At 46.9% G+C, this 27,731-nt stretch overlaps 1 protein-coding gene across 9 annotated transcripts in view; it reads right to left on the bottom strand.

The window, feature by feature from the left end:
* The window catches only part of RALGAPB (Ral GTPase activating protein non-catalytic subunit beta), a 138,939-nt gene extending 121,181 nt beyond the window's left edge, over positions 1-17,758 (bottom strand). For 7 of the 9 annotated variants that reach the window (XM_089673244.1, XM_089673246.1, XM_089673242.1 and 4 more), the window contains exons 1-2: positions 17,565-17,757; positions 1,177-1,388 (exon numbers count right to left, since the gene is read on the bottom strand). In XM_089673244.1, the coding sequence (XP_089529370.1) occupies positions 1,177-1,362 (186 nt within the window). In that variant the 5' untranslated portion in view covers positions 1,363-1,388; positions 17,565-17,757. Of the gene's footprint in view, positions 1-1,176; positions 1,389-17,564 lie in introns of all 9 variants that reach the window. The other 2 variants (XM_089673247.1, XM_089673248.1) reach the window with 2 other exon arrangements.
* Positions 17,759-27,731: the final 9,973 nt, after the last annotated feature.

Genomic DNA, 27,731 nt, shown 5'->3' with positions numbered 1-27,731 from the left:
GGGCAGCACAGTGGCTAAATGGTTAGCACTTCCACCTGGCAGTACTAGGGTCGCTGGTTCGAATCCCAACCATGGCACCACCTGCCTGCAGTTTGCATGTTCTCCCTGTGTCTGCATGGGTTTCCTCCGGGTACTCCAAAGACATCCTGGTAGGTGAATTGGCTCCTGTCTAAATTGGCCCTAGTAGGGACCTTAGATTGTACACCCCTTGAGGGTTAGGGACTGATGTGAATGTACAATATATATGTAAAGCGCTGTGTAAATTGACGGCGCTATACAAGTACCTGAAATAAATAATAATATACAGAAAAAGAAGGCATAATGTAAATTAAATAGTGTGTGTTTAGTATCACTTTAAGGCTGGGCGCACATCTGCAATATTTGGTAGTGGATTGTGCTACTAAGATCAGCTGCAATTAAACCCTAGTGATTGATACGCAAAACAATCAACCGTACAAACTGAAGGACTGCACCATCATTAGCAATTATTGTTTCTGCATGCTACAGTCTTTTGTCCCCTACGTGTAGTGATCGATTGCTACAAATTGGTTATGGGACAATTGCAGGTAAACTTAGTTGCACAACAGCACTACCAAAAATCACCCATGGCAGCCCATAGGAAGTATAAATAGCACTCAGAGTATGGGAAGAAATAAAATTGCCTTTACACGAGTTATCCAAAGGCTGCCAACAACTGCAATACTCAAATAACGCTGATAGTTGTACCCTTCTGATACTTTAGATAGCTCAATTGTCTCCAGATGAGAATTTCGACTGCCCCAGAAGCGCACCGTAGCCCTAAGTCAGAAATGTTTCCAATAATTTCAAGGTAAGCTTGACTTCAGATGTGTGCTTGTTTTTAGCTGCTGTGTTGTGTTTCAGAAAAATGTAAAAAAAATAATAAAATAAATTAAATAATTAAACTGGCCATAAAGTGACTATTTAAATAAATACTAGAACTTTGAAAATTTGCAAGGCTTACAGACATTCTGGCTGATCATTTTCTTCCATACATTTACTTGTTAAAAATAAAACTTAGTCAGTTGCTGGTCTGTTGATAAGATGAGGCTCAGTAGTTAAGGTGTTTTTGTATATATTAATAGAACAATTTCCAAACACTGAGAGAAGGCCTGCACTATTTTTAACTAGACAGAGCTGATGAATGGGAAAGCTTACCTCTTTATCAGTTTTTAGAATGCTCTCACTTGCAGCAATGGAAGGAGCATTGAGAGCCTGTCCCAAAGGACGGACCACAGCATTTGCGACTTCGCGGCCCACATTTTCAGGATAGCTGTGCAACACACTGGTGTGACCCTGGTCATTCTTGATAACGAGGTGCAGTGTCCGCCACTCAGAGTACATGTTGAACACTTTGCAGATGCAACTGCCTGCAAAAGACAGAATTAAAGCATTTGTCAGTGCAAAAAAACAAAACAAACAATATACGTTGTATGTATGTATGTATATGTATGTATATATATATATATATATATATATATATATATATATACATACATACATACACACACACACACACACACATACACGATTGCCAAATGTATTGGGATGTCCGCCTTTACATGCACATGAAAATGTAATGGTATCCCAGTCTTAGTCTGTAGGGTTCAATATTGAGTTGGCCCCGCCCTCCAACTATAACAGCTTCAACTCTTCTGGGAAGGCCGTCCACAAGGTTTAGAAGTGTGTCTATGGGAATGTTTGACCATTCTTCCAGAAGCACATTTGAGAGGCCAGGCACTGACATCGGACGACTATCAGGTTGAGTTCAGGACTCTGTGCAGGCCAGTCAAGTTCTTCCACCCCAAACTCACTCATCCATGTCTTTATGGACCTTGCTTTGTGCACTGGTGGGCAGTCATGTTGGAACAGGAAGGGGCCATCCCCAAACTATTCCCACAAAGTTGGGAGCATGAAATTGTCCAAAATGTCTTGGTATGCTGACGCCTTAAGAGTTCCCTTCACTGGTACTAAGGGGCCAAGCCCAACCCCTGAAAAACAACCCTACACCATAATCTACCCTCCACCAAACTTTACACTTGGCACAACGTAGTCAGACAAGTACCATTCTCCTGGTAACTGCCAAGCCCAGACATGTCCATTGGATTGCCAGACAGAGAAGCGCAATTCATCACTCCAGAGAACACATCTCCACTGCTCTAGAGTCCAGTGGCGGCGTGCTTTACACCATTACATCTGACGCTTTGCATTGTACTTGGTGATGTAAGGCTTAGATGCATTTGCTTGGCTATGGAAATCCATTCCATGAAGCTCTCTATGCACTGTTGTTGTGCTAATCTGAAGGCCACACCAAGTTTGGAGGTCTTTAGCTATTGACTCTGAAGACAGTTTGCGACTTCTGCGCACTATGTGCTAACCCCACTCTGTCATTTTACGTGGCCTACCACTTCATGGCTGAGTTGCTGTTGTTCCCAGTTGCTTCCACTTTGTTAGAATACCACTAACAGTTGACCGTGGAATATTTAGTCGCAAGAAAAGTTCATGGATGGACTTATTCACTGACCTCCTGGGAGCGACCTGTGGCCATGGAGGTGATTGGAACACTTGAATCCAATGATTTGGAGGGGTGTCCCAATAGTGTGTGTGTGTGTAGCGAAAAATTTGTAAACAGAAACGCCGTTTCCCAATGATGTCACATGGGGTGGGGTCACTCGGGTGATGTCCACGGGAGGCCGCACCCCTTACATATTTAAGAACTGTCAAGCCAGCTCAGAGGCCTTTTTTTTTTTTTTTTTTTAATTTTGACGTGGGAGATCCCCTCAAAATACATACCAGATCTCACGCCATTTTTTTGAGGGGATCCCACGCCATTTTTTAAATTTATTATGTTGCCAGGTTTAAATGTAATTATTGCTTTACAGTGGTCACTTTCCCCCCAGCTAAAAGAGAGAAAATTTACTTTTAGTTTATTTCCCCAAGTTAAAAGAAACAATGTTTCCTTTAACTCTGGAGTTAATCCTGTGAGCTATAGTGAAGAAAAAAAAAAAAAGCTGGAAATTGCATTTAAAAATCGGCACCAACATACACTTCGTATTGGGAAAAAAAATTAGTAAACCGAGGCATTATTTTCAATGGATTTTCATTCATAAACTGAAAATTACCTTAACCGAGGCATTCGGAAACCAAGGTACCACTGTACAGATACACATATACACACAGTCTCTGAATACACGCATATTATTATACAGTATTTATATAGCGCCAAAAGGTTTGCTCAGCGCTGTACATTATAGTGGGGGACAAAACATGAGACAATACAGTAACAAAACAAAACACGAGGGGTTTGAGGGCCCTACTCTTTCGTGCTTACAATCTAGGAGGGAGGGGATAGTGGTACAGGAGAAAGTGGCTGTGGGGGATGGAGTGGTGGGAGGAGTGGAGAGCGGCTGTTAGGTGAGGGCGGGGTAGGCTTCCCTGAAGAGATGGGTTTTCAGGGTGCGCCTAAAAGGTGAGGAGGGTAGGTGACAGTCTGATGGATTGGGGTAGTGAGTTCCAGAGGATGGGGGAAGTCCTGGAGAAGTCCTGCAGTCGGGCGTGGGAGGTGGAGACTAGGGAGCTAGAAAGTAAGAGGTCTTGTGAGGAGCGAAGATTATGGGTAGGGTGGTATTTGGGTATCAGGTCGGTGAGGTAGTTTGGGGCAGCGTTATGAATGGCTTTGTATGTCTGTTAGTAGTTTGAATTTAATGCGTTGGGCAATCGGGAGCCAGTGGAGGGAATGACAGAGGGGGGTGGCAGAAGAGGAGCGGTTGGTGAGGTGGATGAGTCTGGCCGCTGAGTTCAGGATAGACTGAAGCGGGGATAGTCTGTGATGAGGTAGGCCGGTGAGAAGGGAGTTGCAGTAGTCCAGACGTGAGATAATAAGGGAGTGAATGAGTTGTTTAGTAGTGTCTGGGGTGAGGAACAAACGTATTTTGGAGATGTTGCGGAGGTGGATCCTGCATGAGTTTGCCAACAATTGGACATGGGGTTGGAAGGACAGGTTTGAGTCTAGAGTGACACCATATTTCTCCGTGTGTTATCCCTTCAAGAACTACTACTTTCTACACCATTTCTGCCATCCAGCTAGGAACAAACCCATTCTCAGCAAAGCATTCTCTGAAAGGTATAACAGATCAGTGACGCTCTAAGCCTGCAGTGTCAGTCTCCCAGATTTACACTCTGTATTCAGGTGCTGGCAGAGGTAAAGGACAGCTAATTCCAAGATATAAAATTACTTAGTCACAGCTCTCTGCTGAAAGCAGAGGGGAGACCTGAGTGATCAGCTGTGTTTGCTTAATCCTCATTGCAGAGCTGGCAGGGGACAGATGCAGCATTGGATCGACGATGCATCCACCAGGGTGGTTCGGATCGCTGCAATTCTGCCTGCGATTGCAAAACGCAAGTTCAGGTGCCTTTATATTTAATGGCACCTAAAAACATGGTACATTTTCTGCGATTGTCGTGTGAAAAATTGCACGCGTGTAGCTTTCTGCCGAAAAGACGCTCCTGCTCGTTTGGGCAGCAAGCTTCACGCAATGTGATTCGCCAAGATTCAATAATATAATCAAACCAAAAACACTGAAATGTGAAATATAGCGCCAAGTTCGCACATCACTGAGCAAAGTCGCAAAATCGTTTTCAGTGTCTGATGTGAATTTCCCCACGAATCATTATCACTCAATTCTGCAAGTGGTTCTGATTTACTATCGCTGTTCTCTAGCTGGTCTAAAACCGCTTTTGACCTAAAGGGACGCTTTTTGGACGCCATGAACTTTTCTAAGTTTCCAGGCAGAAAGAACAGTCAAAATGCAGACAGGGGACAGGACAAAGCTCTCGGGACAAAATGTATGTGAAATGGGTTGAATCAGCAATGTTTTAGTATGTAAAATTCGTTTTGAAAAAAAAGAATTTTTTTTTTAAATTTTCAAAATTTCCCACCGCCGCCCGTACGTCCCGACGTCACAGGGACCAGAACACAGAAGCCGGATGCCGGCATCAGCCGGAGGAGATGGCCGGGGATGCTGCAGGGGACACATTGCGGGAGCGAAGGACAAGGTAAGCTCTGCAGGGAATCCCTATGCAGCGCCGCATGGTAAGCCCGAGTGTAGCTCGGGGTTACCGCTTTTGGTACTGACATTTTACCCCGAGCTACACTCAGGAATACCGCCAGGGAGGTTAAAAGAGCCCAACAATCCCCTTTCCGGACGAGCACCCAATCGGTGCTCATTACACTGCAAGGTCTCTCCCCTCCCTGTTAGTTCCTGGGTGCAGTGCTGGAGACAGGCAAGAAGGTGTGTAGGAGATTAACAGCGCAATGTTAAAAACATTAAACTTTTAATTCGCCATAAAGCCCATTTCGTTTTAAAAAGCCCCACACATTCCTAAAAGCACCTCAGATTTAAATACGATTTTGGTTAAGATTTATTTTTTAACCAGGACAAGTAGATTGTCATGAGGGAAAAAAGTAGACTGGGACCCTAGGTCCCTTTCAACAAGTAGCTCCCCCCCCCCCCCCAACTTCCTCACCCCCTGCTCTCCACAAACCTAACAGCTAGATGCACAAAATAATTGTACAAGTTTCCTAACCTGGGTGCACTGCAGCTTTCTAAAATATTAACAGCGGGGCTCAAAATGTCAAGCCCTGAGCTATAAGCCACCAGTAGCCCCACCTAACCCCAACCATGCCCCGCCCAAATTCCCCCTAAACACGCCCTTGTAAATTATCTCATGAAATTACAGTTAAATGTTATATGCAGAAGAGGACTACAAATCCCAGCAATACATAATATAGCAGTGCAGAATACCACCAGCTACAGAGGAGTAAGAATCCCAGCAATACATTACACAGGAATTCAGAATACCACCAGCTATAGAGGACTACAAATCTGGTGTCCCCACCAGAATCCCCCCTTTACATCAGGTGTCCCCACCAGAGTCCCCCTTTACATCAGGTGTCCCCACCAGAGTCCCCCTTTACATCAGGTGTCCCCACCAGAGTCCCCCTTTACATCAGGTGTCCCCACCAGAGTCCCCCTTTACATCAGGTGTCCCCACCAGAGTCCCCCTTTACATCAGGTGTCCCCACCAGAGTCCCCCTTTACATCAGGTGTCCCCACCAGAGTCCCCCTTTACATCAGGTGTCCCACTTTACATCAGGTGTTCCAAAAATGGAGGGTCTGATGATTGGGTGCCAAGATCTGAGGGACTGGTGATCAGGCTGCTAAAACTGGCGAGTGGGGTACCATAAATAGGGGGACTGGTGATCGGGTTGTTAAAATCAGTAATCGGGGTGCCAAAACCAGCGGTACTGGTGATCTGTGTGCTGAGACTGGCGGTACGGCTGATCTGGGTATTAAATCCAGCAGTACTGATGGTCAGGGTGCTATAACAGGCGGTACTGATGATCACTTTCAAGTGGTTCTAAAAGCTCAAGGGTCTTTATCTTCATGCATTTTATTCACGAAGGTAAAAAAAAAATCTGTGTGCAGCATCACCCCCAGCCCCCCTAAAACTCACCTAAGCCCCCTCTCAGTCCAGCGATGTGCACTGGAGTCTTGACTATCCCGGGACTCCCTCTTATCATTGGCTGAAACAGAAATAGGAGCCATTTGCTCCCACTGCTGTCAATCACAGCCAGTGAGACAATGAGGAGAGAGGGGGTGGGGCCGAGCAGCAGCTCAGTGTGTGAATGGACACAGAGCAGCGGGTACCCCCATAGCAAGCTGCTTGCTGTGGGGGCATCCAACAGGAGAGAGGGGCCAGGAGAGCCTGTGGGGGATCCAAGAAGGAGGATCCGCTACACACAGCGGGTAAGTATAGACATGTTTATTTAAAAAAAAAAAAAAAAAAAAACACAATTTAAGAATCACTTTTATGCAGAACACTTCTCCAGCCTAGGCCTCTCCAGACACCATGACGTTAATTTAGGAGGCTCCAGGTAACCCTGTGATTCCCTCTAATACTTGGGACAATACTGTGGTGGCACCCCCGGTGAATCCCTCTAATACCTCTCTGCTGTGATCCAGCAAAAGTAATCTCCGGAGCAGGTAAATGATCAGAGAATGGGATCTATAGTGTGGGATCAACACTTTAGGGAAAGTATGCCAGGAAGGATGGTGTATATAATCCCTGCTGTCCCCTGATGTGTCCCCACTGACTGTTGAATCCTACCCATCTCCTGAGCTGCTACTATGCGGTGTGCTCCCAAGGTGATGTCTCCTGTCTGCCCAGCCCCGCCGTGGGGATCAGTCTCCAGCGCCGCTAGCTGCCCCCATGAACCACGGCAAGCCCACCACATCTCATGCTGCACGTCCAGGTGGCAGTTTGTCTCGGCTTACTCTTCTCCTGGTCTCGCTGCTACTGAGGCTGCACGATGAAGTGGAGTCCCAGCAGGGGGATTTTAGGAGTGATATCCCGTGGGGGGAGCGCTCTGATCCAGCAGGGAGTCCCCACACAGCCGAGGCTCACACAGTGAGAAACCGATACATGGAGCCCGGGACAGCACTGGAAAGGCAGAGAGCAAGCAAAGCACTGGGGGTAATCGGGGAGAGGAAGGAACACCGAAAGATAGGGGATGGTGGGGGCAAATAGAGTCTGGGACATGGAGCACCGGGGCCTGTCTATACAGGCAGAGGGGGCATTTTACCCCCCCAGGCAGCAGCCTAGGCTGGTGCTGGCTCAGCTCGCCCCCATGTTATGTCCACTCGCCAAATGTGAGCAGGAGAGTGGAAATTTTGAGCTCTAACACAATTAGACTTTTGGAAACTCTCTGCCTACAGGTAACACAATCTGCTCTGGATATGAAGCATATGATTATTATAGTAAGGATTTATATAACGCCAACAGTTTGCGCAGCGCTTTACAAAATTAAGGCAGACATTACAGTCACAATACAATTTGGTACAAGAGGAAACAGAGGGCCCTGCTCTTTAGAACTTACAATCTAGGAGGCAAGGCATTAAATCATTAATAATATTCAGGAATGTGTTTGCCCAACCTTCAATATATTTCCTTCACGAGACTTGGCGACATGCAAAACTAACACGATCCAGCATGTAAAAGAAATCTCTTTTGTCGTCAAACTTGTATTTATGTTTTGGGTTATTCACTGAACGCATGTGGCTCATGAACAAAACAAGATAAATATCTACAAGGGATAAATCAAACACAATCCATTACTTCATATATCCTATTGTTCATACAGTTATGGCCCAAAAAACTGGCACCCCTGCATTTCTGTCAGATAATGTACCACTTCGCCCAGAAAATTGTTGCAATTACAAATGTTTAGGCATTGTCATGTTTATTTTTGTTTGTATTGGTATGCTACAAAAAAGTGGAGAAACAAAAAGCCAAATCTGACTACATAGCTAACTAGATTGTAAGCTCGAAAGAGCAGGGCCCTCGATCCCCTCATGTTCTGCATTGTATTGGTATTGTTCTGTCACATGTTCTGTCCCACTTTGTAATGTACAGCGCTGAGCGAACCATTGGCGCTTTATAAATACTGTATAATAATAACAGTAATAGCTAACAGTAGATCTAAAGGAGATTGCACAATCGAGTATATGAAGAACGATCAGCTGACCTCTACTTGCTGTGACAAGGTAAGCTGGAAGCTCACAATGATCCGCTCTCTCTCTCCCGATACCTAGAGACCCTGTCACCAGCTAAAGTAATGGCAGAAAAAAGCACAGGAAGATCAAGTATTTCAAATGCTTAGCTTTTAACTTTACATAAAATATACAGATATATAAAAATGCAGCGCTGTATAGTATTTGCAAATGTAGATGACAGTAATAAACTACAAATAGAAGATCACACAAGAAATACAGTCCTGTATTGATGCTCGTTGTTTTTCCAGTGCAAATGATAGAAATGCGCACTAACCAGAAGCGTATAGATAATACGCAGATATATAATTATGCCGAAGATTCCCCTCTCTTTCTGGTCAGAGTGTAGATTAGGAACTGGAAAACGTAAGGATGAAGCGTCCTTCAACTGCAAAAACAAAAAGTACTGTAAAGAAAAAAAAAATCAAAATGCTTTCCTGCTCCCAGCTGAATAAATGCGTTTGAGTCTGCCCCGGGCAGTACTTTTTGTTTTTGCAGTTGAAGGGCGCTTCATCCTTACATTTTTCAGTTCCTAATCTACACTCTGACCAGAAAGAGAGGGGAATCTTCAGGATAATTATATATCTGCGTATTATCTATACGCTTCTGGTTAGTGCGCATTTCTATCATTTGCACTGGAAAAACAACGAGCACCAATACAGGACTGTATTTCTTGTGTGATCTTCTATTTGTAGTTTAATACTGTCATCTACATTTGCAAATACTATACAGCGCTGCATTTTTATATATCTGTATTTATATTGGGATTTTATGTGCATTTTCCTTTAATGTTCAGCTGCTGACAGTTTGGAGCGCTCACTGTAGCATTTCTTTCTATATTTACATAAAATATGTTTTTATGAATTGCATTGTGCCTTCGAACGTCCTATAAAATAGGACTACTCCAGGAAGAGTCCATTCTCTAGCACAACCCCTCCCCACTTTGCACATCACATCCTCTCTTTTCCTCCCTAGCGGTCTGATTATGTCCATATTTCTGTGCTCAAAGCGGTACATTTTTTTGCATGGAAATATGTTTTTTTATTGTAGGCCTGTAATTCTTAGGAATAACTCACTGAAATCTGTCCGAACAAGAGTCTAGTAAACATTGCGGGTATGTTAAAATTTGAAACACGAAATCATAAATTATAATTTAATAAATAATCATAAAAAATATTATAATAAATTTAATTCCATATAATCAAACCAAAAACACTGAAATTTGAAATATAGCACCAAGTTCACACATCACTGAGCAAAGTCGCAAAATCGTTTTCAGTGTCTGACGAATTTCCCCACGAATCACTCAATTCTGCAAGTGGTTCTGATTTACTATCGTTTTTCTCTAGCTGGTCTAAAACTGCTTTTGACCTAAAGGGACGCTTTTTGGACGCCATGGACGTTTCTCAGCTTCCAGGCAGAAAGAACAGTAAAAATGCAGGCAGGGCGCAGGACAAAGCACTCGGGACAAAATGTATATGAAATGGTTTGATACAGTAATGTTTTACTAAGTGATTTTAGTGAATGTTACTTTTAAAATTTAAACATTTCCCGCCGTTCCGTCCCCGTGCATCCTGACGTTGCAGAGGACGGAACCCAGAAGACAGATGCCGGCATGGGCCGGAGGACATTGACGGAGGGACATCGCGGGAGCGCAGGACAAGGTAAGTGATCGAGCGATCCCGGAGCAGCGCTGCATGGTATTCCTGAGTGTAGCTCGGGGTTACCGCTTGTGGTGCTGAAACTTTACCCCGAGCTACACTCAGGAATACCACCAAGGAGGTTAAAGTAAAAGTGAGGTTTTGGCATTCTTAGGAGAATATCTATGTGTGCACAATTACTGGGCAACTATTTGTGTGCAGAATTATTATGCAACTAAATAAAAAAACGAACATTTTCCCATCTCACTTGTTTATTTTCATCTATTAAAGTGAGAATTATAAAACAACTCAAAAACTTACAACTAAACGTTTCTGAAATTAAAAAAAAAATTAAAAAAAAAATCATTGACCAATATAGCCACCCCTTTTCTTCAATAACAGTCATAAGGCTTCGATTCATGGAGTCTGTCAGTTTCTTGATTTGTTGACGATCAACTTTGTGCAGCAGCAACCACAGCCTTCCAGACACTAATCAGAGAGGTGTACTGTTTTCCTGCATGGTAAATCTCCCATTAAGAAGGGCTCAAATGTTCTCAATAGGGTTTAGGCCAGATGAGGAAGGAGCCATGTTATTATTCTGTCATCTTTAATGCCTTTACTGGCTACCCACGCAGTGGAGTACTTCGATGCCTGCGATGGAGCATTTTCCTGCATAAATATCATGGTCTTCTTGAAAGATGCAGACTTTTTCCTGTACCAGTGCTTGAAGAAAACGCCTTCTAAAAACAGGCAGTAGGTTTGGGAGTTGATTTTGAGTTCATCTTCAACCCAAAAAGGTCCAACTAGCTCATCTTTAATAATACCAGCCCATAGCAGTACCCTACCTCCACCTTGCTGGTGTCTGAATCGAAGTAGAGCCCTGTGCTATTACTGATCCGGCCACAGGACCAACCATCTGGTCTGTCCAGAGTCACGCTCATCTCAGTCCATAAAACCTTTGAAAAATCTGTCTTCAGATATTTCTTGGCCCAGCCTTGGCATTTCAACTTGTGTCTTGTTCAGTGGTGGTCGGGTTTCAGCCTTCCTTACCCTGGCCACGTCTCTGAGCACTGAACACTGTACTTCTGGGCACTTCACTTCTGACAGCACTGAGGATAATGGGTTCCTGGTAGTTGTACGCTTCATTCTTCTCAAATCTTTGGCAGTTAATTTGCATCTTTTTTTCTCCCTGACTAATTGCAACAAAAAGTTTGATGGTTGCCCATTATCGGCAGTACTTTCCTCACGCTGTGACAGGCCTTTTACCATGTCATATGATCAGCTGTGTCCAAAGGAAACAGCACTCACAGACAGCGCTGGGGGCACGCGTTCTGGGAGGATGACTCCTTCCCAAAACTGGACGACCGCGCTGTAGCCATCATTTGGCTATAGAGCAGTAAGCAAGTGGTAAAAGTGACAAAAAATAAAAGATGATCTGGCTACATTGGCGTGGGAACCCTGGAGTATGTTGGCTGGATGTGATCATCAGGCTGTCATGGGCTTAATAAATGTGCCTTTTACAAGCTATTGAAATGTGAGTGGCCTGGATTCTGTTCGTTATTGTACAAGATTGATCTGGCAATATTACACTATGTGAGTTTTCTCTTTGATGATACGGTGGAGCAAACTTGGGAGCTACGGTGAGGACCTGTAAGAGGATTTTATTTGGAGAGGCTATCATTGAGCTGATGGAAAGAGGGTATAGGATTCCCATAAGATCCTAAAGGCTTTTCATTCACCAAAATCTGGTGAGTGCATTTGATTTTGGTGTGCACGGGTGAAAGGTGGAAGGCTAGAAAAATTATTTGGAGTTTGTATTTTTCACCACAAGGGACTTTTTATGGTGTCCTTTTCTTGAAAGAAATTTTCTCTGACACAGATATGCACTTAATGATATGGGACATTTATATTTTGTGATTTATTAATAATTGATTTTAGGTCTATTTTTGCGCTGTTTATTCATATATTTTAAGTGGTAAAAGAGGTATTAAGAGTTCGGCTTTTTAAGTATAACAAAAAAGTCACTCACCTGCTCTGTGTAACAGTTTTGCACAGAGCATCCCCGATCCTCCTCTTCTCGGGTCTCCTGCCTGGTGCTCTTGGTTCACATAGAGCAGGGGTGGGCAACTGTGGCCCTCCAGCTGTTGGTGAACTACAAGTCCCATCAAGCCTCTGCCTTTGGGAGTCATGTTTGTAACTGTTAGTTTTTCAATGCCTCATGGGACTTGTAGTTCTACAACAGCTGGAGGGCCACAATTGCACACCCCTGCTCCCTGCTTTCTCCTCATTGGCTCACTGGCTGTGACTGACAGCAGTGGGAGCCAATGGCTCCTGCTACTGTCTCAGCCAATGAGGATAGGGAGTCCTGGGACAGCTGAGGCTCCAAAAAAACATTGCTGGATCGAGAGGGGGCTTAGGTAAGTATTGGGGGGGCTATGGGGTGAGCAGCACACAATGCACGAAGGTAAAAAGCCTTCAGCCATTGCAACCACTTTAAGGAAGTATACACATGACTCTTATATTTAGACACAGGTTGCTTAACCCGGAGTTCAGCTTTGATACCCATGCACACGGTGTAATGAAACACTGATATCTACGCAGGACATTGCTAGCAGCTTGGTGATTAAAGGTGGTAAAAATGCAGATACACCTATTTTCTATTTTACCAGAAGTCAGACCACTTTAAAGCTTAAGTAAAAAGCAAAAAAGTTTTGTTTTGGATAGAATGGAGATGGATTAGAAAATCTGTTTAGGAGATTCACCCTCACTAGATGTATACTTTACCATTATCATTGAAAGTAAAGTAAAAGAAAAACACCACATTTTGGGTTGTCCCCAGAAAAGTAATAGAAGGGAAATCTTCCAATGGGGACACAAGTTCTGGTGACCTGGGGATCCCCAAAGAATTCCCTTAACATGCAGGTATTTCCACTCACTTCCTGTTTGGGACAGGAAGTGAAGAGAACTCTCCGCAATGGGACACAGATGGCGAGGGAAAAAAAAAAAAAAAAATCAGACGTGGGTTATTACCCTTGCTCTATCTATCCAAAATGAAAAAAAGAAGAAAGGTTTTGCCTAGTTCTACTTTGCAATACTGTGTTGCAACAGCACAGAGTTAGGGCATGGTCCTTATGGCATCAGTGGGCACATTTGGCAAGTGGCACCATCGGCCATAAGCATCCATGGGGCTATTCTCTCAGCACAGCAGCTAAGCAGTCATGTGCAGCTCCCAGTGCATACTTGCGATCGGGAGCCTCTAATCATGTTACCCCTGTGCAAGCCAACCACAGCAGTCACACGACTACAAAACCTTCCTCCTGACATTTAGATTCTCCTAAAGGGCCGGGTCCTTGGTCAAAGCAACTCTGATTTTTTAGTAAAAAAGTACAGCCCCGCCCCCACGTGCATGTCACTAGGCAAATGACATGCACAGTACTCGCTGTGCCTTCTGGGATATGCATGTCACATATCCCAGGAGGCCTAGAGCTTCATTCAGAAAAAAAAAAAAAAAAAAAAAAAAAAAAAAGGGAGTGGGGGGTACCTAGCACCACATCATCAGGAGGCGTGCCAGCTGAACCCGGAAGAGCCAGTGGGCCTCTCAATGGTGTCACAATCAACATGGCAGCACAGGACCGAGAGGTGGCAGAATACAAAAAAATGTATCTGCAGGACTCTTGAGTATCGGAAATGTGCACAATGGACCACACAATTAACGGGGCGGGGGGTGTATGGGAAAGTGGGGGGGGGGGGGGGGGTCAGGGGCGAATATCTGCTCTAAAGTGGTTCTAAAGGCTCAATGTATTTTTTTTACCTTCATGCATAAACCTGTGTGTAGCGCCCCCCCCCCCCCAATCCTTATCTGAGCCCTCCTCAGATCCAGCGATGCTCACAATAGACTACGCTGTATGGAGGCTGTCCCTCCTCATCAGCAGAGGAAGCCCATTGGCTTCTACTGCTGTCAATCACAGCCAGTGAGCCAATAAGGAGAGAGTGTGAAGGGGGGGGAGCTACAGCTCTAAGTGTCTTATGGACGCATATAGCCGCAGCTCGGGAGTGAGCACGTACCAGTGCCAAAAGGCAAGCAGCTTTCCCTGGGGGGGGCACTGCTAGAGGGGGAGGAGCTAGAGTGCCAGCAGGGGACCTAAAAAGTAGAGGATCATGGCAGCTGTGTGCAATACTACTGCACAGAACAGGTAAGTATGACGTGTTTGTTTTTTATTTAAAAAACACATATACCCAGTGAAGTGACTGGCCTCAGGTGATACACAGAGATCCTCCTACATAAATTGTACTTGTTTATCTGCAGTCTTCTCTTCTTTGCATCTGTTCAAACTGCTGAATTTATACAGCTTGTCTGAGATGTCAGAAAAAAGGGGTCGGGGAGACTAAGTTACACTTTGCAGAGGTCAGTGAGGAAAGTTCCGATTGCTGATTGCAGGGAAGGAACACACCCCTTCCACACAGGAGCAGAGCAGAGGCTGTCAAACTGCTAGAGGTCCCTTCCCGTCACCATTTTTCTTTTGGTGTCAGAAAAACATGTCAGAAGTGACTCCTGTTGATAGCAGAGGAACAAAGCAACAGACATACATGACACTTCGTACTCTGGATTGAGACAAGTACACACTATAGAGAGAAATGCTTTGCTCGTATTTCACGTCTGAGGTTCACAACCACTATAAATGTGCTACAGTGCAAAGTATCGCAGGCGCTGAAACGTAAACGGACCCGAGTGGCCGCCATGTTGTTTGCTAGGTGGGCGGTCAGTAAAAACGTGGACAAAACCTCCAGTTTTTAGCACTGTGTGAACCTAGACTTGGGGTGGCACTACGTACCACACCCCGATTGGATGACATTTACAAAAACGATGTAATCGGAGGACAAACCTAAACAATCGATATGGTTTTATAATGAATCTGACGGATCCCTACACTACTGCTGGCTGGTCGATGGCCCCATACACACCTGTGCATTCCGGGAGCGTGCAAACATCAAAATTACAAATATGCGCTGCAATTCAATCCTAATGGCTCCCCAAACACGGCTCGTCACTCTATAAATGCACAGGGGAAAAAAAAAAAAACACACATGAAGCTCACCGCCAAAAAAATGGTGCAAGAGCGTCCCTGGCGCATTTGTTTTTTAAGTGAACAGGCTGATCAAAAGAAAAAAAAAAAAAAAAGAAGGCAGGCACACACAGCCTTGTGTGAATGAGGCCTCAGGAAGAGTGTGCCATCAGATTGTACCATGTATGGGAGCCTCGCACACCCTGAGGCCTCACTGCCACCACTAGTCCTCCATGGTTACCAGGTGAGGAGTCGCTGACCCCCAGGGCAGGCTGGGGCTGGTAATCCCCGACTCAGTTACACCCCCTGGAACACATCTTGTTGGCAGTGACACTACGCATGCGCAGACACTTGCAGCGTGAGCCGAGAGTTCCATGCACCCTCTCCAGAGAGCAGACTGACTGGCTCCATGCTGTTTGCTAGGTGGGTGGTCAGTAAAAACATGGATAAACCTCCAGTTTTTAGCACCCACTTTATCACCTGTGTGAACCTAGCCTTGGGGTGGCACTACGTACCGCAACCCGATTGGACGATCTTTACCAAAACTACGTAATAGGAGGACAAACCTCAATCTATATCAGGAAGAGTGTGCCATCAGATTGTACCATGTATGGGGGCCTCGCTGCCACCTCTAGTCCTCCATGGTTACCAGGTGAGGAGTCGCTGACCCCCCCAGGGCAGGCTGGGACTGGTAGTCCCCGACTCAGTTACACCCCTTGGAACACGGCTTGTTGACAGTGACGCTACGCATGCGCAGACACTTGCAGCGTGAGCCGAGAGTTCCATTCGCCCTTTTCCGGAGTGCAGACTGACTGGCTCCATGCTGTTTGCTAGGTGGGCGGTCAGTAAAAACATGGATAAACCTCCAGTTTTTAGCACCCACTTTACCACCTGTGTGAACCTAGCCTTGGGGTGGCACTACGTACCGCAACCCGATTGGACGATCTTTACCAAAACTACGTAATAGGAGGACAAACCTCAACAATCGATATCATTTTATAATGAATCTGACGGATCCCTACACTACTACTGGCAGGTCGATGGCCCCATACACACCTGTGCGTTCCGGGAGCGTGCGAACATCAAAACTACAAATATGCGCTGCAATTCAATCCTAATGGCTCCCCAAACGTGGCTCGTCACCCTATAAATGCACAGGGGAAAAACACATGACGCTCACCGCCAAAAAAAGGTACAAGAGCGTCCCTGGTGCATATAAGTGAATAGGCTGCCCAAAAGAAAAACAAATGCAAGCGGTCAGGCACATACAGCCTCGTGTGAATGAGGCCTCAGGAGGAGTGTGCCATCAGATTGTACCATGTATGGGGGCCTCGCTGCTACCTCTAGTCCTCCATGGTTACCAGGTGAGGAGTCGCTGACCCCCCCAGGGCAGGCTGGGACTGGTAGTCCCCGACTCAGGTACACCCCTTGGAACACGGCTTGTTGACAGTGACACTACGCATGCGCAGAGACTTGCAGCGTGAGCCGAGAGTTCCATTCGCCCTTTTCCGGCGTGCAGACTGACTGGCTCCATGCTGTTTGCTAGGTGGGCGGTCAGTAAAAACATGGATAAACCTCCAGTTTTTAGCACCCACTTTACCACCTGTGTGAACCTAGCCTTGGGGTGGCACTACGTACCGCAACCCGATTGGACGATCTTTACCAAAACTACGTAATAGGAGGACAAACCTCAACAATCGATATCATTTTATAATGAATCTGACGGATCCCTACACTACTACTGGCAGGTCGATGGCCCCATACACACCTGTGCGTTCCGGGAGCGTGCGAACATCAAAACTACAAATATGCGCTGCAATTCAATCCTAATGGCTCCCCAAACGCGGCTCGTCACCCTATAAATGCACAGGGGAAAAACACATGACGCTCACCGCCAAAAAAAGGTACAAGAGCGTCCCTGGTGCATATAAGTGAATAGGCTGCCCAAAAGAAAAACAAATGCAAGCGGTCAGGCACATACAGCCTCGTGTGAATGAGGCCTCAGGAGGAGTGTGCCATCAGATTGTACCATGTATGGGGGCCTCACACAACCTGAGGCCTTGCTGCCACCTCTAGTCCTCCATGGTTACCAGGTGAGGAGTCTATAACCCCCCCCCCCCGGGCAGACTGGAACTGACAGTCCCCGACTCAGGTACAGCCCCTCCCCCTTCCTCAGTGAGAAGACCCAGAAGTAGCACAAGAAGCCCACCATCCCCCCCGGTCACCCTCACCTTATCCAGTGCAGGCGGCGGCTCTCCTCGCCCTACATCCGTCGTACCGACCCTCCCTGCACTCGGACAAGTCCGGCCGGGTCACCCGCTTCCGCAACCCGCAGGGCGGAACATCCACAGCCGCCGCAAGATGTCCGGCCTCCCGCTCCGGTCACGTGACGAAGGCCGGCCGCATCAGCTATTGGACAACAACGGCTCCACGGACCGGAAAGGCCAATAGGGATGTCGCGACGGCACCAGGAAGAGGGCGGGGTCGGCTGGTCTCCACAGAGAGGCTTGGAACACGGCTTGTTGACAGTGACAGGTCTGGGAAGCTACGCATGCGCAGACACTTGGACAGTGAGCCGACAGTTCCATTCGCCTTCTCTGGAGTGCAGACTGACTGGCTCCATGATAACGTAGGCTTGTTCTTAAAGAGGACCTCCCCTTTAATACCGGAGACGGTGTAACTAAACAGAGACACATAAGGCTTGTTTACACTTTCTGTGATACACCCCATATTAGGCACCTAGTGCTTCAGTATGCTTGTTTTATGTGTTTTGGATGCTTCGGTGATGGGTTTTTCTTTTTTGTGGTGATTTGATGTTTGTTTTAAAGGGGCCCAGCAGATTCCCAGCTCATTAGTACCCTTGTTTACCTGATTCCCTTGCATAACAGTACCCCCAGCTCTGCTGAACCTCAGCTCTGCCGATCCCCCGCTCGGTAGTATCCCCAGCTCTGCCGATCCCCCGCTCGGTAGTATCCCCAGCTCTGCCGATCCCCCGCTCGGTAGTATCCCCAGCTCTGCCGATCCCCCGCTCGGTAGTATCCCCAGCTCTGCCGATCCCCCGCTCGGTAGTATCCCCAGCTCTGGCGATCCCCCTCTCGGTAGTATCCCCAGCTCTGGCGATCCCCCGCTCGGTAATATCCCCAGCTCTGCTGATCCCCCGCTCGGTAGTATCTCCAGCTCTGGCGATCACCCGCTCGGTAGTATCCCCAGTTCTGCCGATCACCCGCTCGGTAGTATCCCCAGTTCTGCCGATCACCCGCTCGGTAGTATCCCCAGTTCTGCCAATCCCCTGTTCAGTAGTATCCCCAGCTTTGCCGATCACCTGCTCAGTAGTATCCCCAGCTTTGCTGATCCCCTGCTCAGTACTATCCCCAGCTCTTATGATCCCCTGCTCAGTAGTATCCCTAGCTCTAACGATCCCCCGCTCAGTAGAATCCCCAGCTTTGCCAATCCCCTGCTCGGTAGTATCTTCAGCTCTGCCAGTCCCCCACTCAGTAGTATCCCCGGCTTTGCTGATCTTCGGCTCAGTAGTATTCCCAACTCTAACGATCCCCCACTCCGTAGTATTCTCAGCTTTGCCGATCCCCCCCCGCTCAGTACTATCCTGAGCTCTGCCAATCCCCCACTCAGTAGTATCCCCAGCTTTGCCGATCCTCGGCTCAGTAGCATTCCCAGCTCTAACGATCCCCCACTCAGTAGTATCCCCAGCTTTGCCGATCCCCCGCTCAGTAGTATACCCAGTTCTGCCAATCGCCCGCTCAGTAGTATCCCCAGCTTTGCCGATCCCCCACTCAGTGTTATACCCAGTTCTGCCGATCTCCCGCTCAGTAGTATCCCCAGCTTTGCCGATCCCCTGCTCAGTAGTATCCTCAGGTCTGCTGATCCCCCGCTCAGTAGGATCCCCAGCTTTGCTGATCCTCGGCTCAGTAGTATTCTCAGCTCTAACGATCCCCCGCTCAGTAGTAGCTCCAGCTTTCCCGATCCCCCGCTCAGTACTATTCCCAGCTCTAATGATCCCCCACTCAGTAGTATCTCCAGCTCTAACGATCCCCCACTCAGTATCCCCAGCTTTGCCAATCCCCCACTTAGTAGTATCCCCAGCTTTACCGATCACGCGCTCAGTAGTATTCCCAGCTCTAACGATCCCCCGCTCAGTAGTATCTCCAGCTTTGCCGATCCCCTGCTCAGTAGTATCCTCAGTTCTGCTAATCCCGCGCTCAGTAGTATCCCCAGCTTTGCCGATCCCCCGCTTAGTAGTATCTCCATTTAGTAATGATCCCCCGCTCAGTAGTATCTACAGCTTTGCCGTTCCCCTGCTCAGTAGTAAGCCCAGCTCTGCCGATTCACCGCTCAGAAGTTATCTCAGCTCTGCCGATCCCCCACTCAGTAGTATCTGTAGCTCTGCTTATTCCCCACGTAGTATCCCCAGCTTTAATGATCCCCCGCTCAGTAGTATTCCCAGCTCTGCCGAGTATCTCTCCTGCTCTGCCAGGCCCTCTCTCAGAAGTATCTGCAGCTTTGCCGATTCACTACTCAGTAGTATCCCCAGCTCTGCTGATCCCCCGCTCAGTAGTATCTCCAGGTCTGCCGATTCCCCACTCAATAATATCCCCAGCTCTGCTAATCCCTCGCTCAGTAGTATCCCCAGCTCTGCTGATCCCCTGTTCAGTAGAATCCACAGCTTTGCCAATCCAACGCTCAGTAGTGATCCCAGCTCTGCCGATTCAACTTTCACTAGTAATCCCAGCTATGCTGATCACCCGTTCAGTAGTATCCCCAGTTTGCCGATCCCCCGCTTAGTAGTATCCTCAGCTCTACTAATCCCCCGCTCAGTAGTATCCCCAGCTTTGCCGATCCCCTGCTTAGTAGTATCTCCAACTCTAACGATCCCCCGCTCAGTAGTATCCCCAGCTTTGCCAATCCCCTGCTCAGTAGTATCCCCAGCTTTACCGATCACTCGCTCAGTAGTATTCCCAGCTCTAACGATCCCCCGCTCAGTAGTATCCCCAGCTTTGCCGATCCCCCGCTCAGTAGTATCCTCAGCTCTGCTAATCCCCCGCTCAATAGTATCCCCAGCTTCGCTGATACCCCGCTTAGTAGTATCTCCAGCTCTAACGATCCCCCTCTCAGTAGTATCTACAGCTTTGCCGTTCCCCTGCTCAGTAGTAAGCACAGCTCTGCCGATTCACTGCTCAGAAGTTATCTCAGCTCTGCCGATTCATCTCTCAGTAGTAAGCCCAGCTCTGCCAATTCATCACTCAGTAGTAAGCCCAGCTCTGCCGATCCTCCACTCAGTAGTATCTGCAGCTCTGCTAATCCCCCACGTAGTATCCCCAGCTTAATGATCCCCCGCTCAGTAGTATCCCCAGCTCTGCCGAGTATCTCTCCTGCTCTGTAGTATCTCCAGCTCTGCTGGGCCCTCTCTCAGAAGTATCCACAGCTTTGCCGATCCACTACTCAGTAGTATCCCCAGCTCTACTGATCCCCCGCTCAGTAGTACCTCCAGGTCTACCGATCCCCCACTCAATATTATCCCCAGCTCTGCTAATCCCTCGTCAGTAGTATCCCCAGCTCTGCTGATCCCCTGACAGTAGAATCCCCAGCTTTGCCGATCCCCCGCTCAGTAGTATCCCCAGCTTTGCCAATCCATCGCTCAGTAGTGATCCCAGCTCTGCCGATTCACCGCTCACTAGTACTCCCAGCTCTGCCGATTCATCAGTCGCTCAGTAGTACTCCCAGCTCTGCTGATCCCCCGCTCCATAGTATCTGCAGCTCTGCTGATTCCCCACACCGTAGTATCCCCAGCTTTGCTGAGTATCTCTCCTGCTCTGTAGCATCTCCAGCTCTGCTGGGGGCCTGCTCAGAATTATTCCCAGCTTTGCCAATCCCCTGCTCAGTAGTAAGCCCAGCTCTGCCGATCCCTCGCTCAGTAGTATCCCCAGGTCTGCTGATCCCCCACTCAATGGTATCCTAAACTCTGCCAATCCCCCGCTCAGTAGTATCCCCAGCTTTGCCGATCCCCCGCTCAGTAGTATCCCCAGCTTTGCAGATCCCCCGCTCAGTAGTAAGCCCAGTTCTGCCGATTCATTGCTCAGTAGTAAGCCTAGCTTTGCCGATCCCCCGCTCAGTAGTATCTGCAGCTCTGCTGATTCCCCCTCCCCATAGTATCCCCAGCTTTACTGATTCCCCTGCTCAGTAGTATCCCCAGCTTTTCTGATCCCCCACTTGGTCGTATCCCCAGCTTTACCGATCCGATCCCCCGTTCAATAGTATCGCCAGATCTTCCAAGTTTCTTTCCTGCTTTGTAGTATCTCCAGCTCTGCCAGGCCCCCGCTCAGAAGTATCCTTAGCTTTGCCGATCCATCACTCTGTAGTATCCCCAGCTCTGCTGATCCCCCGCTCAGTAGTAACCCCAAGTCTATGATCCCCACTCAATATTATCCCCAGCTCTTCCAATCCCCCGCTCAGTAGTATCCCCAGCTCTGCTGATCCCCCGCTCAGTAGAATCCCCAGCTTTGCCGATCCCCCGTTCAGTAGTAAGCCTAGCTCTGCCAATTCACCACTCAGTAGTAATCCCAGCTCTGCCAATTCATTGCTCATTAGTAAGGCCAGCTCTGCTGATCACCCACTCAGTAGTAAGCTCAGCTCTGCCGATCCCACGCTCATTAGTACTTCCAGCTCTGCCGATCCCCTGCTCAGAAGTATCGGCAGCCCTGCTGATACTCGGCTCAGTAGTATTCCCAGCTCTAATGATCCCCCGCTCTGTAGCATCCCCAGCTTTGCAGATCCCCCACTCATTACTATCATGAGCTCTGCCGATCCCCCACTCAGTAGTATCCCCAGCTCTGCTGATCCCCCGCTCAGTAGTATCCCCAGCTTTACTGATCCCCCACTCAGTAGTATCCCCAGCTCTGCTGATCCCTTGCTCAGTAGTATCCCCAGATCTGCTGATCACAGGCTCAGTAGTATTCTCAGCTTTATTGATCCCCCACTCATTAGTATCCCCAGCTCTGCCGAGATCCTGCTCTGTAGAATCCCCAGTTCTGCCGATCCCCTGCTCAGTAGTAAGCCCAGCTCTGCTGATCCCCCACTCAGTAGTATCCACAGTATGCTGATCCCCTGCTCAGTAGTATCCTCAGCTCTCCTGATCCCCCACTCAATAGTATCCCCAGCTCTGCTGATCCCCTGCTTAGTAGTATCCCCATCTTTGCCGATCCCCCCCTCAGTAGTAAGTGGTGATCAGGACATTGGTATGGTGTATGGGGGTGATCAGGGTGCTGGTATGTTTTATGGTGGTGATCAGGGCACTGGTATGGGGTATGGCGGTGATCAGGGCACTGGTATGGGGTATGGCGGTGAACAGGGTGCTGGCATGGCATATGGCAGTGATCAGGGTGTTGGTTTGGGGTATGGCAGTGATCTGGACACAGGTATGGCAGTGATCAGGACGTTGGTATGGTGTATGTGGGTGTTTTGTGTGCACTGGGACAGGTGACAGGGCCTCCCTGCATTATTTATTATGTAAATAATGGGGCAGTGATCAGGGACACAGGTGCACTAAACTGGGGCACTGGGGTGGATGGCAATGCAGTGTGTGAGTGTGTAAGCAGCCTGACAGGCAGTGTACACTCACGCACTGCAGGATTGCTTCTGTCTGCACTGAGAGCAGAGAGAAGTGATCTTTCCTTTCAGTTTACTTGTTTACTATGTGAGTGCTGTGATTGGTCACAGCAGTCACATACCAATGTAATGTGAACCGCTATGTCTGAGGCGACACACTAATCAGCTGGCTCCGGGGTGCACGCTCTATGAGCCACGCAGGAGCCATCGATGTGGGCTGACGTACAGGAACGTTAGCCTACATCAGCGCTGCTTCCGGACCGCCGTCTATGTACAATGGGCGGACAGGAGGAGGTTAAAGCAGCGCAGAGCTAAATGGGAAAAAATGGCCAGGTTATGAAGGGGGTAAAAACTTCCGGGGCTCAAGTGGTTAATTAGTTGTTCAAGTCCATCTAAATATTTTAGTACATCTAACACTAGCCTTCCCCAAACTGACAATGTTGCTGTCCAAAGGTGTCTCCATTGCTTCTCCATCCAGAGTGGAGACATCCTAATCCAGGTGTGTGTTACTAGCCAGATTTCCAGGTGGAAATAAAAGAAAAAAGTCTAAAAAAATAAATTCATCCTGCCACCACATTTCAGGACTGATAAGCTGCAATATATAAAAATTATGCTTTTCGGTTTATTATTGTTCTGAGGTTAAGCCTTCTGTCATCCAATCTTAAATTGAGGACGCCTGATCTCTTCTGGGACCTTCCAGTATACAATTTATTACATTTAATATAATCACCTTTGATATATTTGTAGATTGTGATCATATCCCCTCTTCTATAGACTAACTGTAATCTGTCTACGGCCTGATTCACATCTGTGTGGATGGCTGAATTGCTGCGATTCCCCACACCCACAGCCACCTGCAGTGAAAATGCACTGCTGTTTGAAGATGCACGGAGCTGCCATTCATTCTTAATGGCACCCCCACGCATCTAAAAATGCAGCGCATTTGTGGGTGTGGGACCTGCAGGGAAATCGCATGGTACAAAAGCACCATGTGATTTCCCAGCAGCAGAATTTTTAAAAAGGTGCATTCACTCTTTTTTCTGTGGAAACGCAGGCAGGGCAATAAATGGGCTCCTGTGCCCACGCAAATGCGGGCCGCAAATCTGCATGGATGTGTATCAGGGCTAGTTGTTCTTCATAGTTAATGTCCTCCAGCCCACTTATTATTTTTGTTGTTCTTGGCTGACTCCTCTCTAGTTCAAGGGCATCCTTCCTGTGGATTGGTGATCAAAACTGAACTGCATATTCATGATGAGGCTGAACCAGTGTTTTGTAAAGGGGTAGAATTAAGGATTCTTCTCCGGAATGTAATGTTTGTCCTTTTTAATGTGTAATAGTATTCTGCTGGCTTTGTTAGGTCAAGTTTGGCATTGCGTGATATTCCTAAGCCCGTTATCTACAAGCACCCCCAGATCCTTTACCATCACTGATTCTCCCAGGAGGCCCTCTCCTAATGCTTATTTTGCATGCAGATTTCTAGCACCCAAGTGAATAACTTTACATTTTTCAATATTAAACCTCATCTGCCGTGTAGCTTCCCATCCCCCATCTTTATCGAGGTCTTCCAGTAACGTTGTTACATCCTGTGCAGAATTTATTTCCCAGCATAGTTTGGTATTATAAGCAAAAACTGGAGTTGTGCTCTTAGTTCTAACCTCAATATCATTAAAGTGACACCAGAGACGTAGCTAGGCCACCTCATGACATGCCCCCCCCGCTTTATATGGTCCCTGTAGACATCCCCCCCGTCCCGATCACATTGCCCCCCCTTCATCCATGGCACTACTCACCTGGCTCGGCTCTCCCCTTGTCCCCTCCGGCACATGCCTGGCTCACTGCCCTCCTCTCCCGGCCGGCTCCTCTCTCCTCTCATAACTCACTGTGGATGACAGACGTATCCGATGACACATCTGCTGCAGCCGCTGCAGTGATCTTGTGACCTCATTTTGGCGCCCCTTTACCTTGGCGCCCGGGTACATATGTACCCCCCTGCCCCCCTCCAGCTACGCCTCTGAGTGACACTAAAAATCCCTTCTATTGCTCTCAGCCTCCTCCATATCCCTTTTTTTTGGTGCTGTGATCTGATTTCCTGTTAGAGAGTGGCTACATTTGTTCTCCATGGTCCCACTGTATTTAAGAATGTTCCACCCTCTGTTGCTCACTCTTGAGATGGACTATGGGATTTGTAGTGCACACAGGGCAATGTACATGACTGTGCACTGCTCATTCTAAATAAACGGAAGTGATAGGGAAAAAGATAGGACATTAAAAGGAGGCAGAAAAACACAGTAAGAATAAATTTCTTGAAAAATCGATTACAGGGCCATTAAGTAATGGATGTGTATAGGCTATTTTTGAAGAATATGAATATCGTTGACTGTCACTTTAACCACTTACTGGCTGCCCTAGTTTGTAGCAGTTTTACTGCTACAGGGCGTCCACTCCATGCAAAATCACGTATATAGACTATATTGCCAAAAGTATTGGGACGCCTGCCTTTCCACGCACATGAACTTTAATGGCATCCCAGTCTTATTCCATAGGGTTCAATATTGACTTGGCCTGCCCTTTGCAGCTATAACAGCTTCACCTCTTCTGGGAAGGCCGTCCACAAGGTTTAGGAGGGTGTCTATGGGAAGGTTTGACCATTCTTCCAGAAGCACATTTGTGAAGTCAGGCATGGATGTCAGACGAGAAGGCCTGGCTCACAGTCTCCGCTCTAATTCATCCCAAAGGTGTTCTAATGGGCTGAGGCCAGGGCTCTGTGCAGGTCAGTCAAGTTCCTCCACCTCAAACTCCCTCATCCATGTCTTTATAGACCTTGCTTTGTGCACTGGTGTGCAGTCATGTTGTAACTGGAAGGGGCCATCCCCAAACTGTTTCCACAAAGTTGGGAGCATGAAATTGTCCAAAACGTCTCAGTATGCTAACACCTTAAGAGTTCCCTTCACTGAAATTAACCTCCCTAGCGGTCTGATTATGTCCATATTTCTGTGCTCAAAGCGGTACATTTTTTTGCATGGAAATATATATTTTTTTTATTGTAGGCCTGTAATTCTTAGGAATAACTCACTGAAATCTATCTGAACAAGAGTCTAGTAAACATCCCGGGTATGTTAAAATGTGAAACACAAAATCATAAATTATAATATAATAATCATAAAAAATAATAATATAATAGTAATAAATTTAATTCAATAATAAAATCAAACCAAAAACATTGAAATTTGAAATATAGCGCCAAGTTTGCACATCACTGAGCAAAGTCGCAAAATCATTTTCAGTGTCTGATGACGAATTTCCCCACAAATCATTATCACTCAATTCTGCAAGTGGTTCTGATTTACTATCGCTATTCTCTAGCTGGTCTAACACCGCTTTTGACCTAAAGGGACGCTTTTTGGACGCCATGGATGTTTCTCAGTTTCCAGGCAGAAAGAACAGTAACAATGCAGGCAGGGCACAGGACAAAGCACTCGGGACAAAATGTATGTGAAATGGTTTGATACAGGAATGTTTTACTATGTGATTTTAGTGTATTTAGTGAATGTCACTTTTTGTCATTTTCAAATTTCCCGCCAGTTCCATCCCCCGTACGTCCTGACGCTCGCAGGAGACAGAACCCAGAAGACAGATGCTGGCATCCTCTGGAGGACATTGCCGGGGACACTGCAGGAGGGACATCGCGAGAGCGCAGGACAAGGTAAGTGATCGAGGGATCCCGGAGCAGCGTCGCATGGTAAGCCCGAGTGTAGCTCGGAGTTACCGCTTGTGGTACTGAAACTTTACCGCAAGCTACACTCGGGAATACCACCAGGGAGGTTAAAGGGTCAAGCCCAACCCCTGAAAACAACCCCACGCCAGAATTCCCCCTCCTCCAAACTTTACACTTGCACAATGCGGTCAGGTAATCCATCGGATTGCTAGATAAAGAATCATGATTTGTCACTCAAGAGAACACGTCTCCACTTCTGAATCTGATGCTTTGCATTTCACTTGGCGATGTAAGGACTCGGTCAGGTCAATACTCGGTGATTGGTGGAGCAGCTGACAGGAGAGAGATCTGTGAGTGTAAACAACACAGATCTCTCTCCTGTCAGTGAGGACATGCTGGTTTTTAACACAGTACACTGTTAAATCACAACACAGCACACAGTTAAACTTTTGATCACCCCAGATGTTAACCCCTTCCTGCCCATTGTCAGTAGAACTGATCACTTTATTAGTGTCACTGACAGTCAGTCAGTTCCCGCCCAGTGTCAGTTAGTGTCAGAATGCCCACTGTATTATCGCAGTCCCAAGTGTCAGAATGCCCACTGTATTATCGCAGTCCCAAGTCTCTGATTGCCGCCATTACTTGTATATAAAAAAAAAAAATTCCAGTATATACACCGCCATTTTTAGACCCTATAACTTTCATTCAAATCAAGTACTATAAACTTATTGGGATTTTTGTTTTACCAAAGACATGTAGCAAAATACATTTTGACCTAAATATATGAAGAATTTAAAAAAAAAATGTTACATGTTTTATAGCAAAAAGTAAAAAATACAGTTTTTTTTTAAATTTACGGTCTTTTTGAATTTTGAATTTATAGCATAAAAAATGAAAAACCCAGTTATGATCAAATACCACCAAAAGAAAGCTCCATTTGTGTGAAAAAAAAAATATAATTTTCATTTGTGTACAGTGTTGCATGACCACCCAATTGTCATTTAAAGTAGCACTTCGTCGTATGGCAAAAAATGGACTGGTCATAAAGGGGGTGGGGGTTGTA

This window comes from Staurois parvus, unplaced genomic scaffold (genome assembly GCF_062004578.1).
Source record: "Staurois parvus isolate SC_StPar_1 unplaced genomic scaffold, SC_StPar_1.0 ptg000137l, whole genome shotgun sequence".
Taxonomy (NCBI): domain Eukaryota; kingdom Metazoa; phylum Chordata; class Amphibia; order Anura; family Ranidae; genus Staurois; species Staurois parvus.
This window is presented reverse-complemented; position numbering and strand designations above follow the sequence as displayed.